The sequence below is a fragment of the Mesitornis unicolor genome, unplaced genomic scaffold, assembly GCF_000695765.1.
Source record: "Mesitornis unicolor isolate BGI_N332 unplaced genomic scaffold, ASM69576v1 scaffold21249, whole genome shotgun sequence".
Lineage (NCBI taxonomy): Eukaryota > Metazoa > Chordata > Aves > Mesitornithiformes > Mesitornithidae > Mesitornis > Mesitornis unicolor.
Genome location: NW_010208206.1, coordinates 1 through 19293, shown reverse-complemented (window position 1 = coordinate 19293; position 19293 = coordinate 1). Strand labels below are relative to the sequence as shown.

General features: G+C 39.3%; 1 protein-coding gene across 1 annotated transcript; it reads right to left on the bottom strand.

The window, feature by feature from the left end:
* Positions 1-1363: 1363 nt before the first annotated feature.
* On the bottom strand, positions 1364-18862 carry LOC104546911 (proteasome-associated protein ECM29 homolog; the record flags this gene model as incomplete). Its single annotated transcript, XM_010192419.1, has 17 exons — positions 1364-1455; positions 1879-2107; positions 2776-2856; positions 4995-5118; positions 6156-6259; positions 7326-7448; positions 7555-7621; positions 8163-8212; positions 9897-9975; positions 10251-10336; positions 10514-10633; positions 10885-10966; positions 12479-12618; positions 13146-13314; positions 15481-15636; positions 16835-16953; positions 18746-18862. Coding segments are annotated over 17 exons (1938 nt in total), but the record flags the coding sequence as incomplete, so codon positions are not given.
* Positions 18863-19293: the final 431 nt, after the last annotated feature.

Genomic DNA, 19293 nt, shown 5'->3' with positions numbered 1-19293 from the left:
GCTAAGCCAGTTAAATCCAATCGTGACAAAAAACCCAATTGTCCAGGAAATCACAGCTCTCAATGCAAATTTATCCACTTTGTATTAGAGATCTTATACTATCTAAATTATTAAAAAGTTTAATTTGGGGAGCCTCAGGCCATAGGTTAAAATACAATCTTACCTCTGCCATTAATTTGATGTACAATGCAACACACTCATGTGAAAAATTTGTATTTGAATCTTTGAATGGCTTGGGCCACCACAAAGGCGGCAAAAATGAGCCAAGCAAACAAACAAGAAATGAGATCTGTCAGGCTTGTAAAACATTAACTTCAGCTCAAAACGTGCATCAGACCATGTAGCTGACTTCCCAGACCTGTTCCTTCCACTATGCAAAGCGAAATCACACAAAGGATGATTTACAACAGTACTCCTAGAACTAGGTAGTACCAGTTACCACCCCTTGAAGCTTAATTTTGCAAATAGACATCAAGCCAAAGAAAAATAAGGTTTTTTTCTGCAAATGATGACCAATATCGAAATGGAGAATGTTTTTAAGGAGAGGTCCTTCTAGGGTCACACCTGCACTTTAATGGGATGTGGTAAAATGTATACAGTGCAATGCAGCACAGATATCAGCAGAAGAAATTGTTAGCACACAGTCTAAGTTTAAGTTTTAAGTAGTTTTTCTGCCAGATGCAGTTTAAGCAAAGGTAACCTGGATGCTTGAAGCAAATAATGAAAAAGCAGAAAGCTGCCTGAGAAAAGAATCTAGGAAAAGCAGAATTTTCTCTGGCTTATTCCCAAGCAGGATCCAGTTTAACTCTTTTTCTCATTGGGTTTTCTTGGGTTTTTTGTGTGGGTTGTTTTTTTTTTTAGGCTAATTAAAACAAACAAACAAACAAAAACAACAAACCACCTAACATCCACATAAAGGGCTCTAAAACAATTAGGAGTTTAATTAATCTTTTTGTCTAAGAAGCCACTCACATCTTCCCACTGGAACATTCCCATTGTTAAATGGTTCCCTCAGAAATTTGCAGAATTTTGTTTTCAGATTTCTTTTGCTGCTTAATGGATCTTCTGATCAAGGGGAAAAACTGACTCACTGTACCAGTAGGATCAATGACATAGATTACCCAGAACATGTAGGTCAATGAACAAAGTCAGTAACACCAAAGAACCAAAAAATTACTTTCCCCATCCTGTCACATATAACATCTCATGAAGTGTTGACTGTTAAGCAGAAATACCAGATTCCAAATTAAGTGCATACTTGGAAATAATACTCCATTCCACCATGGGAAAATGCCACATTTTGCTAATGCAAAACCCTTTCCACCCCAAAAAATAAACCAACATAAAAGGGTTTTCAACATACCTTTATCCAATCCATTTTGTCTACAAATCTGGTGGCTAGTTTTTCTGGATACACTGAAACAACTTCTAGAAGACAATACATGACTGGCAAACCTAAACAGTAATTAAAGAATCATGTTATTAAACAGCTGCAGTTCTTACAACAATCTAAACAATCAGTGTTAAAAACAGGTTAAGAAGTATCAGGCATTTCAAAGCACTCATTTACAATTCACTAGGGATAATGAACAATATAGAATAATAGGGTCTAGTATTTCTCAGAAGTATTACGGAAACTAATAGAAGCAAACATTTTGGTAGCAATTTGTTCTAAAGGCATTTGAGCACTTTAAGACTCCAGTTGTTACGGATACACTATTATCAGAGTGAGGAGGGCACAGCATTCACTCTTCAGGAAGTTGTTATAGACAATGGCCTCACTGATAGCTGCAGCCAAGTTCAATTTTGGCATAGTAACTAATTTCTACTAATAGAAGACTTTTTTTCTTCAAGATGATGCTGCACACAGCTTCTTACCTCCAACACCAGCTAACAGTTGCTGAAGAAGGCCAATATATATAAGTACAGGATTGGTTTCTGCACTTTTTGAAGAGGAGGAGGAAGAGAAAGATATGTGGTTGCCAGGCATGAGGTTTCTTATGTAACGTCCAATGGCTGGAGCATGATCTTGCATATCTGCCAAGCTCTGTGAGGTTGGCACCACACCTGCACTGTGAGCAAGACACATCCGCAGATACAGAACTATCTAAGTACAGAAGATAAAAACACAAAATACTGAGTGCATAAGCACTTGTAAAACCATGGAGGAGACAAAATAAAACAGGGAATATACTGTATTTAACAAATCTTAGGACCAGTTTCTGCAATACAACAGTATAAGCAGACAACCCTACAGTGTCTGCATCACTTTCAAAAGATTAAATCATACACAGAGTTTTTGATTTACACTGAGCTGATGAAAACTCCTCAGAGGCACTTCAGCCTGTGCTCTAAACCAACTTGTCATACATACAAATGCAACCCAATGCACCGTTAACACAGACCTTGCATCACATCTGTTTGTGTCTACAGATCACTGTACCCAGGGCATCTGCTATGAAAAGAACAGCCTCAAGGAGCACAACAGCACTTTTCCAAAGCATGGCCAGTTTTTCCCTCTGACAAGGTATTACGTTAGGTATGCTACAGAAAGCAATGAGGGAGCCTTCTTGGAAGCATTCCTCCCAATCCCGCATGAAATCCTGTTCAGACTGCCATTTAAGAACAGACAGATAAAGGATGGGGAGTTAATCCCAACATCTGTTTAAAAGAAGTTTAGAATGTAGTGTGACTTGTGATAACTGTTAGCTTCTTACACTGTTCTCTAAATAAATAATGGTAGATGTATTTGAGAAAGTAAATCCAGAAAATTACCTCTTCAAATGTGGCAGGATTGAAAGGCAACGCTGCAGTTCCAGTCATATATTTAGCTGAAGTTTTCATTCGGTGAGAGGCCTAAACAACAGAGTATATTAAGAGTGGAATAGTCAGACCCATGAACAGCAGACATGTTGGAAAGGTCAATGAAATTTTTCTGATGCAGCTGTGTTTATCCTCCACTTAGCAACTGAAAACATACAACTGTTCTACCAAGTGCACTTGGGTAATAGTACAGTTTAGGTCTATCAACTTTATGTCCCTGTCAACTCAGAAACTGGAAACTCTGAGCTCATGAGAGGGAGCAGGCACGGAAGGCTAGAGGAGTACAACATTCTTTCCCTCAGGAAAAAGAAGGGCTGTAGAATTCAAAACCAAAATATCTCTTTAATGTCCAAACTCTGAGGCACCCTAGCTGACAGGCAGCCAGGAAGCTTGGAGGCAGCAGCTCTGCCTGGAGAGCCTGTAGAGCAGCCATGCTCTACAGGAAAGGGAGGTGGGCACCCTGATCTGGGCCATACAAGCCCAGGGAGTCTCTCAGACACTGCAACCTGCTAGGCAGACGGTGGCTGCAGCAAGTGAGCAACTCCTTCCTTTCCATGGAAATGTTAGCAGAAACATACCAGCAGAAAAATATCTGAAGGTTTCCAGAAACACTCACTGAAAATGCTGCAGAAAAGCTCATCTGTATAGTCTAGGTGATAGGCACATCAGTGCTAGGGCTGCATTCAGCAAAGCAGCCTTGCACCTGAATAAACACACAAGGCAGCTGCACAGAAGCCAACAGATCCTCGGATCTCTTAACACACTTACATCTCTTGCTGCACTGGAACTTCAATAACATCCAGAACCTTTAGTGAAAACCTGAATTAGTGAACCAGAAGATTACTCCCCTGAAGAATGGGTTCCCATCCACACCCTGCAGATCAGGTCCTACTCTTCTGCATATACTTTCTTGCAGCAGGAGAGCGGGATCATGCTAACTCAACCAGGAAAGCCATTTTGCACCTTGACTTGATGTGCCAAGCAATGCATACAAACGTAGATGTTTCCAGCACTTGCAGATTACTCATGATAAGTGAAAATTCACACTTCAAGATAATTAACCAAAGAAATATACCTACAGGATTTTTAAATATCACTTGGGACAGGTAAGGAAGATCTGAAAAATGCTCAAAATTTTTTTATAATTCACCCAGGAGTGAAGGAATCTTTTTTTTTTCTCAGCAGTGACTAAATAAGGCTGATTCAAAGTTATTCAGTGACATTACAGAGTCAAGGAAAATTAAAAAACTATAAAGAGAGAGGAGTCTAAAAGTGTTATCTAAAATTCAATCTTGGTTTTGTGATTTTTTTAATATCTATTTGAATAACCAGTATTTTGGATGAAAGAAAGATTTTTCATAAAGCTCTGTATACTATCAGAGTACACGAGCAGAGTTCAACACCAACAGAGTATACAACATTTGACAAGGAATCTCTCACGTCTTAGAGTTCTGCTATCACAGACTCCGTGCAAAACCAGATGTGCTCCAACGTTATATGCTTCTGACAACTTTAAAAAAGTAGACTATCAGAGAAAAAAAAAGGTATTGTCAGTGACCCTCCACATCTTCTTTATAGCTTACAAGCTTTACCTCTCAGTGCAGACAATGAGGCTAAACTCAGTGGTGCAGTTTTCGGCCACTAGACTCATGCAAGGCTATTTTACATGGCCTTCATTTCCACAGATTGCAATGAAGATGAATAATTAAGCCTTTAAGTCAACAAACCAGACTTCCAGTATCTCCTTTCCTAGACAGGAATCTTTTATTCTGTTTTATGCACAATAATTTTTCACCAGCCCAACCAGAGAGTGATCTTCCTATCCCTTAAAGAACATGTCTGTGCACCGTGTTTGTGAAGCATGTTGGATTACCACCCCTGAGCACTGGATTCCTCACTCCACACGCCTTCTGCATCAAAGCAAAATGATCCCTTCCTTAAAGTATCTGCCTCCTTGTTACTTGGACCTCTTGCAATTACTGTCAGCAGAAGGAAACACTGAGTGCTAATCTTGGCAATGCAATACTCTGTATGGTCCTCACCGTGAATTTAGCTATCTCTATTTCTCAAGGGAGGTGAGGGAGGTGGACAGAGGGAAGGGAAGACCACATTTATTACATGCTCAAGCATCAGGCATGTATTTGTCATTTAATGGGACAGAAGCACCGTACCTTGTCTTGAATGTAAAGGACCATTTCAGGGAAGGAAGGCATCTGCTTCACAGAACTCTCCTTTTCATTTTTACCAGGAAATGTTCTCAGCACCCGCTGTGCTTCTCCATGTACCTCTTCCCGCCTTTCAGAAGAAAAGATGAGAAACAGACATTATTCGCACAGAAAAGATGGCCTTTAATAACCAATAACATATCTTGGGAAGCTGTGGCAGAGAGAACAGTTTTTAAATGATAAGCGGTTTTTTTTAAACGAAGGGGGAAAAAGCTTGCATTAGAACTTTCAACAATTTGTTTATTTTAGAGAAGGTGAAGAAAAAGGATAGTGATGAGAGGCCTCTGTAAAAGCCTGGATCAGTCCACTTCTGCTCCTCTTACATCCTGCTAGTGTTTACCACCAGTTCTTGGTTCCCACATTCTTGTCTTCTTATTTGCTCCTCCTCCCCATCACTTCCTATATCTAAGCTTCAGTTAACACCTACCAGGTTTATCGCTATCTACTTAGCGGATCAGCTCCTGAAACAGTGCTGACACTGCAATGACAGAGTGGGTTGTTGCAATTGATCTGTTTAACTTTCCTTAGTTACACAATAGCTACTCATATCTAAAAATTGAGCAACTGAAGTAAGTTTGGAAAAAACCAGCCACTTAAATTGCAGTAATAGAAAACTGCAAATGAAATAATTACTGTAATTTAATGAGTTAACTACTTCTCAGCAGAGAGCAGCAATGCTCACAAATGCATGCTCCTGACTCTTTGCAAATACAAGCTAAAAATAGTCTCATAGAATTTTCCAGGAAAAAATAACTTCTAGCCACTCTAAAGGTGAATTGAGTTAATGCATTTTTACTTCACAAATGCAACTGATCATTAACATGAAGTGCTTTATTGAGAACAGTTCATCTGAAACAAGAAAAAGAAACCAAGCCAAAGACTTCCATAAGGCACAGTAACAGTTTACAAAACCATCAAGAATGTCTCCATGTGAAGGCTAATTTCCAAACTATATTTAATTTTCAGAGATTTTTAAAGTACACACATACATATACACACATATATGCACTCATACTTTATCCAAATGTACAACGGATGCAAGTGTGTGTGTGTGTGCGTGCGTGCGTGTGCACGTGTGAAAATATCTTAAAAAGGAAAAAAACTTACGGGTCTCCTGCAGCTAACAGGAGTAAGTATCTGGAAGGGATGTGATCTGGAGGGAATACTGTACTAGCAAATTTTACAGCCACTTGACGTACTTGAACTTCAGGCTTAAAGAGAAGAGACACAAACACATGGTTTAGCTTTAAATGAACACACTAATAACCTGCACTCACCACTTGTAAATCATCAGTCATCTGTTTTGTCCTCTGGTACCAACATGACTTTAGACATTTTAAGACATTGCTCTTACTAACTCCTCATACGGCAGGAGATGGGGAAAGGAAAAGCTAGCTTTCTCATATATACAAAAGTGGAGAAAGAAATGTTCCATTTTGAGAATCATAAATCAGGGTTATCACTAATTCTTAAGACATCTGAACAGCCCTACCCAGGCAGTTTTGAAATGAAAAATTACATACAGTATCTATCCATACAAGGATACAGTACATCCATACTTAGGAGCAGCACAGCCAGAGATGGAAAAGCATCATTAGCTTAGTGTGGCCATTCTCTCTGCTGGGTTAGGAGACCTAAATCGCTCAAGCACCCAGGCAAAAGAGTCATCAGCACACAAATAGTCTCTTACACAACTACTAGTGCAACCACTTGAAATATATACACCTCTACAGTCACTCTGAGTATCCACACAAACACGGCATATATAAAAACCACTCTTTCAGAAAACCCTGACCTCTGGGGAATTCTGAACACAGTCAAGATACTCAGTAAAGTAAGAGAGCAATTGAAGTGCCGTTTCCTCTGGATTAATGTCATAAGGCTGAGCTCCTGGAGAGATTCCCAAGTGCCTTATAATGTTAGAAATCAGAAAGCACAGTGAAATCCCCACTTAGTAGAGAATGATCCTTTATACAGAACTCTTGCTTTCACAAAGCATCTCACAAGATTCTGTCCCTGAAGTGTCTACTTCTCAAAGCTTACTTAGGAAGAGACTATGAGAACGTACAGTGCAATCACAGCGGCTTTGTTTCTTTGCAAACAGAACACAGAAAACTGCAATATCATCCTTCTTGCAGCCACTGTACCATATTAAAAATATTTAATCTGAGCATACACCACACTCCCTTCTCCCAGACAAGCCAATACAGTAAGAAAAGGGAGACCTGTTGCAAAAGCAAACAGGAAAACAATGAATACTGACTCCATTTAAAATACCTTTATTAAGTAAGAAGCTACAAGAGCTTCCATCAGGGTATGCTGGGCTCCTTCCAAGTTAATGTATGCTCCAACCATCATAGACAAGGCCTCCTGAATGGCAAGTCTAGTATCAGTATCTTCCTGCAGCACAAAACCAAGATTTCTCATTTTACAGTGTGCAGTGACAAGAATTAAGCAAAACCAGCACAAAATACTAATGATTTCCCAAAATCCTGTCAGCACCTACCTTGCATAAAGCTTCAAAAAACTGCTGTACCAGTGCTATATCCTTGGTAAAGAGCTGAGGCATTCGGCTGAAACAAGATATTTTAATTCATTATGTTTCTGGTTTTTTAAATTGAAAGGCTTCACATTTCATCGGTCTTCCCTCATGTCACATTTTAACTGTCAAACAAAACAGAGCCAGCACAGAAAGATAGCTCAATCTTATCCATTTCCACCATGGAGCAGCATCCTCCTCTAAACACAGTTTGGAAAGCAAGACACTCTATGGAAAATCACTTAGATCATCAGCATATCACTGAACGTACCACCTGTCTAGCTTCATGCCCTCCGGTCTTTGCTGCGCATTCCTTAAATTTATGTTTCAGGTAATCCAGAAAGTGAAACCATGTCTTAAATTCTGTGCATAATTCATGAGCTGCCATTAATCACTGCTAGAGAAACTATCAGCTAAAAACATGTTTCTTTTTACACCTCTGGAGACGTCTCAAGAAAATACTTTTCTCTGCACTGTACACTCAGTTGCAAAATTGGCATAAGCTACTGATAAATTAACAGATTACTCTAGAAAAATTATTCAATGTCACATTGATTAAATGGCGCTGCATTTACCTGGAGAGCTTTCCAACCGCTGAATATGCCATTGACAGCAGTTTTGAATCCTTGAATGATAAAACAATAAATATAATTCAGCAAAACAAGAAATACATAAAGGTCTATCTTTAAAATCAAACATTTACTTTAAATCCTGTTTTCAAAGTGATCAAACAGGCTTTCACGGACAAAACATCCAGGAACATAAAATAATCATATCCAAGAATAAAAGTGTTACACAGGAACAGAGGGAGAATGTTTTTCCACAAGGAGCAGAAAATTAGAAATGGTGACAAAATTTAAATCTCCCTTCTGGTCTCAGCTAACAGCATTTGATATCAAGAGAGACCACTAAGGAGATTCAGCAAGTATATGAAACAGTAGCAAAGCGACAGAAACCTTCCACTGGCCCTGAACAGCAGCTTCACACAAATGAGGTTTTTTGCACAATGGATCCTGCAGGTGATCAATGCAGCACATTTCTATATGGGCTTACTTCCCCCTTGTCATGGTTTATACAGTTGCTCTGTCACCTGATGCCTCCTCCCCACCTGGGGACTAGGGTTGGGAAAAGGAAAGGAGATTTGTGGGTTGAAATAGAAATATATTTAATAAAATAATAGTAATACTAAACTAATACTAATAACAGTTGTAACATAAAATACACAGAGGTATACTCAGCCAATATTGTGGGGGAGTACCAATATAGTGGGGGAGTAGGCCCCAGGAGTAGGATAGTGAACAAGTCCCTCTCGAGATGTCAGCCATGGAAGAAGGAGCAGGAGGGAAAGTAAGAGAAGGAGGAGGAAAGGCTGCCCTCAGCAAACTCCTCAACTCACAGTGAATGTGACATTTATGGTATGAATGGTATTAACTGGTCAACCTTGGAGTTGACTCCCCTGGGTTTCCACTCCCCCCAGCCTCTGCAACTTTATCCCAAGACCTTGAAGACCTTGAGCACTATGGCAACCTGCATACCAGTATTAGCTGAAACCTATAACAAAGTTTTTATCAATTTTGTTACCATGAAAATAGAGTGTTGCAGTCCTTACAAAATTAGAGTTTTCCTCAACAGAAAACTGACTCAAAATTCTGTCCCACTAAACCCAGACACCCCTCAACACTTCTTTTTCATGGCCCTCCCAATGGCAGGGGAGGCCCACGAGTTCTACACCAACTCGGGCCAGGTCACATCCAACGGTTCAAATGAAACAGCAAGAGGATCAAAGTTGCAAAAGAGGAGGTTTGCAACATCAGCTCTTCATGAGATACATGTAGCACTACTGTGGGAAATTTGCCTTCTGAAATGGCACTGGAAACACCTCCTCAGGCCAGACTGGCATTTGCAGTTCTGTTTGTAACACCCTTCCCACAGCAATACCATCCCTAGACAGACAGGATGGAAGGTGTTACAAGCAGACCTCTACAGCTGCTTATCACAACGGGGTACACACCTGGAACTGAGGTCCCTGTGTGCTCCAGAGTAATGAGTAACAGCAGCTAGATGCCACTCCAGCCTCACTCTTTAGATTGCCAACATTGTTCTTTCCTGAGACTTTGCAAATAGTGTCCAAGCACCTCCTTTTAAAGTATTTGCTTCTCTTCCAACAAAATTTCTTAAAAAGTATCTGCTGATAGCCACCTCAGGCAACTATAAAAAAGAAATTTATCAGACCTATACAAAAGGTGTTTGTCCTTTCCTATATTCATATGAAGAATTTTAGGTCTAAAGCAAAGAACCTTTCAGCTTACCTCTTTGTATTCATTGATCAGCTTTGTAAGTCCATTTAAAAGCATTGGGCCTAACGGCTTAATTTTACTTTCTGGACAACTGCAATTAGAGACACCAAACAAAATATTATTTTTTGCACCCCTTAAAAATATCTTCTCTTAGCATCACTTTTTCTCAACCTTGTTAAGCTAAGAAATTACAGCTTAATGTGTGCAAGCACACGCATACAGTGAGTTCAGGATTAAGGAAAAAACCCTCTACTTTCTCTGAGTTTTAGTACTCTTTTCTTTGCACTTAAGTCAGTCATATATTTAGTAAAGAAAGTAGCTTCTAGGCAAACAGCTAAAAAACACTGTGGTCACTCAATTACTTACATGATACAAATATGATGCACAAATTGCAAGGACAGACTTCTCAGTTTTGCATTTGTGTTTGCACCAAAGAGGCCATCATAAACCACCTGCTCAAAAGAAATAAAGAGCAAGTCAGTGAGTATCTGTCCTCACTTCCAAAGGTTTTCTAATTCTCCTTCTCCTTTAAACACTGTCATCAGTATCAGTGCTTCCCTACCCTAAGAACTGGAGGAACTGTATTAACAGTCTCATTAGGAAAAGCAGCTTAGGAATGTAAACATTACCTGAATGTTCGCTGGAAACATTTCTGCAGCTTGTCTGGATCGCAGAAGATGAGGAACAATCTTTAATTTAACACGGGTGCTGACTGACTCTCGTTTCATTTCTGGTTTCAGAACAGTTCCCTGTCAGAAACAGAGTTGAAATAATTTAGTGCAGCTTTGGACTGCAGTAATTTTAAGTTAGCTAAACTACCTTCTGCTGCAAATGAGAACACACTGAGACAGAAAAAACCAGCAAAAATGTTCAGTGAAAGCAGAGATCAAAGGAAGTGACAGATTTAAGAAATATATGTGTCTTCTCCAAACACAGTAAGGCAACTACAATTACAGCTTCAGAAATCATGCAGGCATGCAACTCTGAAGGCAAATCTCACCTCCTTAGTTTTCAGTGGTATATCCCCAAGATACACTTTATACATTTTGTTGATGATAGCAGGATTGTTCCAGTCAATTAAACTAAAGAAAAAAAACCACATTAAACACCAACATGTTATGATTCTGATCTTTTACTACTTTATAAAATACATGTTTTACAGCATTTCGTACCATACTTATATTCTTCCCAGAGTTTTTAATAGATTTGACTTCTAATCATTCCTCCCACGTTCACATAATATATAATTACACAGAATATGAAGCGATTACAAATTTAACCTACAAATTCTAACAACATAATTCCAAATAATTAATGAGAAACCTACATGCTCCCTTCTCTCCCACTGAAACATCACATATAAACCATGGTTGGTGACCAATTGAATACAGAATGGTCATCTGTTAACAAACTTCTCTACATTCTTCAACCTCAATGCTTTGACATTTCAACAGAGAAGAGCGCATTTTTAATTCTAGGAGTATTTTATCTTGGTTTCTCAGACAAATCTGTCTGCCCACAACAATCATCTAACGCTAGCTATTGATGAGACTGTTTGGAACACACACACATACCCAAAAAAGCCCCACCAAAAAAAAGAGTTAGGCATGCATGCTTCAAAAAAGAATAATCTCTTTCAGTAAAGCAACTGATTTCCAAATAGATGTATTTATCATAAAAGATAACTAACACTGCACAATAACACCCATTGTGTCCACACGTGTATCTTACTCTCCAGGAAAAGAATACCAGCACAAGGGAAAGACGAGACAAGAAGCAAAGGAGAGACTGTCTTCCTTAACAAGGCTGACATCATTTACTAGAATAATCTTCCCTGTCATGACTGAGGCACATGAATAGACTTGAATGAAGAAGGTTACACATTATGTACTTCACTCCAATGTTAAACAGGCCTATACTTCTAGTAGTACAGAAGCCACCTACACATTTCCATGACAGGTCTCCCTCAATCCACATCTCCTATAAGCCAGTAGTAGGAGAAACCTCATATGATGAATGAGTCAGCAAACAGTAACAACAGCAATTATTAGGTCTCTTGATGAGTTAAGTACATAAGAATTGTCTTTAGATGATGAAAGGTTGACTGTAGATGCACAAAAAAATTTAATAATGCAGACAACAGTGGCTGACAAACTTCCTAGACTACGGTCCACTTCACAATTACAGTCTCTTTACTCCCTGAATACATTAAATGAAAGTATACTTTACTGGGAAATACAAAATAGGTAAGTTTACCAGCTGTGCATCACTTACTAAGGGCTTATTGATCATCGATAATCCACAGTGAACAATTTAGAAAGCAAGGAGTAAGAAAATTACTCAAAAGCAATACCAAAGATGACTGAAATCAAGCAGCTAAAGCTGTGGGCTCCAGAGCCAAGTGATGTTCCCAGCTGCAGAACTTGGAGCCATGTCAGTCCTAGCTCTGTGTGAATAGATGGCAGCCTTACAGGAACACGAGGGACTGCAGCCTTCCTCCATTCTGAGCGCAGTCTCTCTGAAGCACTACCTAAATTGCAGCTAGCTTTGCTTGGAACACCAACACCACCTTTTTCAAACACTCAAACTTGTACCTCTGTTTGCTCTTCAGTTCAAGGTCTGCTGCAGTGGCAACACTGTGTCTTGTATCACTGGAGGCCACAACCAGGTGTATAACAGCTTCAAGTTCTGGCACTTGCTCAGCTTCAATGAACTTCACTATCCCCAGTTTACACTATTTAACAGAGAGGAAAGTAAAGGCAGCGTTACTGACAAGAGAACATATGTTACAATAACTGTAGCAGTTCAGCTGTCTGAAATGTTGGCTTCTGCTTGCTAAGGAGTTCAGATGCTCTCCATCTCTTTAGCACCATTCTACTGTCAAAGCAGTGACCTGCAACAAAGTGTCAGCATTACAATTAGGGGTACGCTGTTACTTCTTTGTTAATAACACATCATCTGCTAAACTGCATCATCAACATAAGAGAGTTTTGTAACCTGTCTTTAGGAGGAAAACCCAAGAGTAGACTGGGTTGCTTCCTAACCCAGCTCTAAAAACGACTGGCACCTCCCATCCCATGTCACCATGGCAAAGCTCCTTAAGGTATCATGCAAAGTCCCTTAATAAAATCCTTCAGGGCAACTGAAGACCTGTTCAGAATTAATTACTTATTTTCCCTCCAGTCCTCTATTCCTCTGCCTGTACCAGTCCCTGTTACCACCCTCAGTTCACTAAGGACCAGATACGCAGCTGCCAAGTACCTGTTCCAGCAGCTCTGGTGTCCATGGGCTATCTCCAATTACTCTTTTAGCTGCATAAAAGCTCATCCCTGGAGGCGGCTGAGGGATTCCAGGACCTCCCACACTACTTGAGGAGGAGCCCTGGGCTGAGGGCGTATTTTGTCGACTCTGAGATTCATTCAATACAAACCTAAGCAAGTGGAAAAGGAGTTTATTAGAGGCTTTACCAACCCACATGGCCAGCTGAATTAAATGCTAGATCAGAAAAATAAATGTAACCTGTCCCACTTCACGTATTCTGCTTTATTTAATCCCATAACTTTGATATGGGACAGAATTTTACTCAGTAGAGACTCAGTTACCAGTTATCCCAGCATATTCTGCAAAAGCCCTTCTGATCTCTGTAACTGTCTGAAAACAAACCTCAGTTAGGAAAGGGGAGGGTCCACTGGTATTTCTGAAAAGAGTTCTCAGGTTATGAACCAGAAAGAATGATCTCTTTTGTATCAGAAGTGAATACTCTGACAGTGCTACATTTGAGAAAATTGTACTAAAAGCTTTAAGCAACATTTGTATGATTTCTATGAAAAACACACACCTAACAAGGGAAATAATGAAGCATATGCACCACAGTGAAGTGGCAGGAAACAACCCTTGGTTTAAAAAAAAAATTAAAAACAATGAATGTCTTTGAAAATGGCAGTTTTAGTGCTGGTCAGGGAAGGAAAGCAAAAGCCATAAAGATTAACTTTACAGATCTTAGTCTTTTTGGAGACCGGCTAGTCTGGCTGACCTGTGCACATCTCCATACTCTCACAAAAGTCACTTCATGTCTCCCTGTAGCCTTGGAAGCTGGTCAACATATGAAGGCATTTAAACTGTAGTGCAGAGACCAACAAGAATTATTTCTCTGCAGACAGCCATAATGTCCTGCATTCAGCACGCAGGCAACAACAGGAAGTAAACAGTCTCAACAATACGGACAAACTTGCATTTCAAGTCTCTTTAGTTAAAACTTTAAACATTTGAACTTGATTATGAGATTTAAGCCCTACAGTTAGGCTTTATGGTTGCTATACTGCACACGAACTGACAATGCTAATTCACAACTGGGCAATGATGAAACAAGTTCTACCAGGCATAAATTAGCTGCAAACAGTCTCACCCAGGCAGCAAGACTTTAGGAGACAACATTCAGAGCCACAGGCTAGCTGAAGACTCTCTCGGAGCCCTTTTAGAAAGAAAATTAAACCTCCACCCCTACCTTTGTGGTCTGAGTGTTCAAAAATTGTCATAGTTGGCCAACGCACAAAAGCACGGAAGGAAGTGAAGTCTTATTGCAAAGCCCAAGGACTTCATCTGCGGAAACTACAGCCACAGCAGTGTGAGAGCTAAGAGCATAAGCCTAGGCAAACTGAAGAGTGTGAGCTGTGAACAGAGGAGCAGGCTAGGCATTTCAAACTATAAGCTGCAAGACTCTACACACTCAAAAGATAAGGAAGTCGCCCTGAAACATCTGATGGGACCACAGCCTCCAGCAAAGCTATATAGAGAAACATCACATGCTCAGTATTTTACAAGAGTTCAATTCACTTGGGTAAGCAAGAGTAAGGTGCTCCTAAAAATCCTATGGGAACTAATTAACTGGCAGAAAAGAAAAAAGAAGTATTCTACTGTTAAAATTATTCCTATTTTCTTTCAAAGCAAAAGCTCTTCTAGCAATACCAAAAGACACCAAAAGTTAGAGGAAAATAGATTTTGAGAAAGTATTGATTTCAGACACTAGAAGATTCCTAACAGTCATCAGGAAATTCAAGTTGCTCTGTAAATCATTTTGGCTCTCAGAAACAGTGCTCACACCAAGACACGCCATTGCAGTTGAAACATTTTTCATCAGAAGACAGATGAAAGACAGATCTTGTTATTAAAGGTTCAGTTCTGAAAAGCACAAGTTTTCAGACATTACACTTGCTTAGAACCTTGGATGAATAAACCTTAAAACTCAACTTCAGGAAGATGAGCACACGTTTTGATCTGGCTTCTACTTTAAAGGTCTGGTTATTTAACAGACAGCTCACATGTCTCATAGCTCCATAGCTCCTCTTTGATTCCAAAAGAGGTCAAGGACAGAATAGCATAATACCCAATTAAGCAGAAAAAAGACATTTTGTTAAGTAAGGAAGATGGCGATCCCATTCTTAAAATTAGGACCCTGCTTTGTATCTTACTGAAACATCTAACCGATTTCATTTGAGCTAGAAAATAATAGCACATTTTAAATGAGCTTCAAAGGGTGCAGTTTCACACATAAGTAACACATCAATACTAGAAAACACTAGTATTAACTCTTACTTACCCATAAGGCATAAGAAGAACATCCAACATAAAGTCCAAAAGCAGCTGTACAGTCTTTGGTTTTTCAGCAAGATTAAATGGAGAAGCTGCTGCTTTCAGTGGGTCCGCAGTTTGATATTTCATGTGAAAAAGGGTTGGTATTAGAAGATGCATCAGGCTGAAAAACAATTATATTTACTGCAACCATTTTAAAAAAACCACACCTGATATTCTTAACATTCAAGAGAGAAACCATTAACAACAAATCCAGTACTTAATAGCAAAAAATATAAAAAAAAATAAACCAACGTACAATCCAGTTGCCTCTACTTGCCACCTAAGGTATTTAAAAATGGAAGGCAGAAGATAAATTTGGATTTGCACTTAAAATAGAACATATGTTTGCCTGCATGCACACACACATCTGGACAGATAAAGTCCCTCTTTCTCCAGACTTCTAATGTTTTGTAATTATGCCACAAAATATAATGTAGGACTTTCTTTTAATAAGAAATTTGAAGTTTTAAATCTGAGTCTTCCTAAAGCACAAGTTGAACAACACTGTTCAGTTTCACCAAAGAGTGCGTACAGACAAATATATTGATTATATACCAGTACAGACACATTTCCCAAAGCTCTCTTCACTCAGGTACTTGCTTTTAGGACAGGGCAAAACCACAGTCCCAGAGAAGACAATCAAGTATTTTCACACTGATCTTATGAACAGAAGCAAGATTCTACTCCAAGACCTTTCAGTAAGGTAATTTTAAAAATACCACATGCTGTCACAGTGGTGTAGAGTGAATGAAGATACGATTTTAATGCCATTTCCCAGCATGGTGGAAACCCATGTCAATGGAAATAACTGCAGGTCCATAATTAACAGTTTTCTAGAAGTTCTTAGCACAGGGCAGTTCCCAGCTTCAGGGAAGTTTTACCTTCTATTTATAACAACTTAGTGTTTCAAGTGAGTAGGAATTTTGGTTATCTCACAATTTAGAGTTGCAGACCTGAGACGTTTACTGCAGTTCATGTTGCTGCACAGAGGCCATCTACTGACGGTCTGGCCTTAAGCTGGAAACCAGAATTTGTTGAAGATGGATGGGTGATAATGGCAAGCATATCCATTATAACACAGGCCTCTTACCATACAGGGAGTCTGCTGCTGCAGATCCTGTATATTATTACAACATTAGACTATATGAATTCTCTGTACCACCCAAACTACTGAGTTGCTGATCTAAATAGTACAAGCAAAGAACATCCTAAACAAAGAAGATATCACCAAGGAAAAAAAAAAGTAGTTTAACATGTGATACAAATTATTTTACTAATATTATATCAACAGAATTCAATTCAAGAACAAGTAGTTATACCTGTCTTGCTGTGGCTGAGGTTTCCCTTCCATTGCAGTGAGAAGAGTTGGAGCTAATTCACATTGTTTTTCCACAGGCAGACGGGGGTATCCCATCTTAACATAAATTATGGTAAAATTCTAAAGGAGTAGAAAAAGCACACAGTATTCCAACAGTGCAAAAGAAATGTCGGTTCTATAGATTATTCTTGTACAGTGTGTTACATAATTGGGCATTGGAAACAACATATATTTTGGAAGACCAATTTCTTAATTCTAAGGCTCACTGGACTGACAGCTAGGAGGAAAACAACAATGCAAAAACTCCTTGCTAGCTTCTCCTGTCTGCTGCCAACTTCACCAAAAACAGCTTTAGCTGAGCAACAGCTTTGAGGAAAGCAAAAGTAATATTCTCTCTTACTTATTTCTGAAATAAAATAGAAAGCAATACAGAATAAATACAAAGTCATCAGCGTAGGCAAAGTTTCTCGTGAAAATGTGTTTCTAAATGATCTTAATTAAAAGCTGCAAATGCAACTGAAAAAGAGTGCAGTAACAAGACAGCATGGCAGAGCAATACTGAATACTGGATTATCTAATTGCTATCATACTGATCCAAATCCAGGCAAGAACTGTAGAGACAAGAGTTATGTGTTCAGTGACCTGCTTGAAAGAAGTGTTGAAGTGGGAAGCATTACAGTTCTCTGTAGATGACACTTGCTAAAACTTTACGAAGATTCATGGCACAAACCAACATGCATCACTCAGATATATGAATAAAAACAGATTTTTGACATGTCAAGCCAAAAGCACAGTTTATGTCAAGTTTGTCATCAAACTAGATGGCTGTGAGTAGTTAGGGCCTGGCGGCCGGAAGATATCGCGCTGTACGGAAAGCATAAGGGCCCCCCTCTCCTGATAGCCAATAGCATTTGATTTACGACGTTAGCAGGCGGATGTGACGTTGTAAACTCAGGCTATAAAACGCTCTGTCACCTATCAATAAACGCCATTTGCCGTCCACCACATTGGTGTTTGTGAGCTTATGGTCCACGCAGACCCAGAGGTGCGGTCGCTGAGCCGTTCCTGAACCAGGTCGCTACGCCTCTGAAGGCAACAGAGGGCTCTTTTACTGCTCTACAGAACATTGCACTCTAGAAGCCCTCAGCCATTTCTTAAAGGTGAACTCGAGACAATCCCACTTGCTTAAAGAAAATCTGAGATTAGTCCTATGTTACTGCTGTTTAAACAGTTCTCCATCAGTTTCTAAGATGTTTTGGAAAACTAAGAAGTTTTCCATTTATGCTACATTGGACTGAATAGCCAAATGAGAAGGGAGAGGTTTCCCTCTGATTTTTTCATTTTTTTGGATGATGGGGATTTGCAATAGATCTACCACAGCTAAAATGAAAATGGTCTTCACAGTTTCTAAGAAACATTTTTAAACTATTTTCACTTTTTAAACTACATTGAGTGAAACCATCCAGTAAAGTTTCCCCAACTAAAAAATAAAGGATTTTTTTCATTTCTTCTTGTTCAGCTAAGGTCCTCCTCTAAAACCACACAAAAAAATACATTCTCACGTGTTCAGAGAAATACAGATGTTTTAAGACCCTGATCCTGCACATATTGGGATTGGTAGCCACTTGCAAACTGGAGCTTCTAACAATGAAAAGAACCTCTACATTACAAGAAACGACAATTCATACTTTCATGAAATATCAAGAGTTATTATCAGTAATTTGAACAGAGTCAATAGTGTAGCTGCTTTATGAAACTAAGTTTCACCAACATCAGACTACAGAGTTTAGTTTAAAAAAATTTCTTAAAACTTGAACCTCATAAAACAACATACTTGCTGGGAAAACCAACAGAGCTAAATACAGGAGCTTTGAGGAATATTCTGCTTGTTACAAGTAAATCAGCAACTTACAGTGACAAAAGACACTGCAGAAGGATCTTGATATTGAACTAGCAATGTCTCTACTGGAAGCTGAATTTTTGGACGACTTTTGATGCGCTTATTCAGATGAACCAGCAGCTCCATGACCTGAGGGGGAGAAAACAAAAAACTTGAAAGAACTACCATTAATTTTACTACTTTGGACTCCACACATCACCCTCAGTCCAGTAGGGAGGTCTATTATAAACAGATCAGGCCTGAGCTTCCCGATTATTTAATCTCTAAGAAAATGGCAGCCATCATTTACAGTATTATCTTGAAACCACGCCAACGTGTCTCAAGTCACTGTTACGACAAACACACAAAAAGTAACAAACTATGCCACAACCAACAACATTCATCAACAGAAATGCCAGGAAGAAATTATTACTGAGGATGATCAGTTCTTTCTACACAGTTGGTTACTATCCCTCAAAACTGAGCCAGGCTTGGTGCTCTGCACTGGTGCTCTGTCTTGTGGCTGTAGAATAACTCCAATTCACAACACGGGAGAAGGGAAGGGGGGAGAAGGGAAGGGG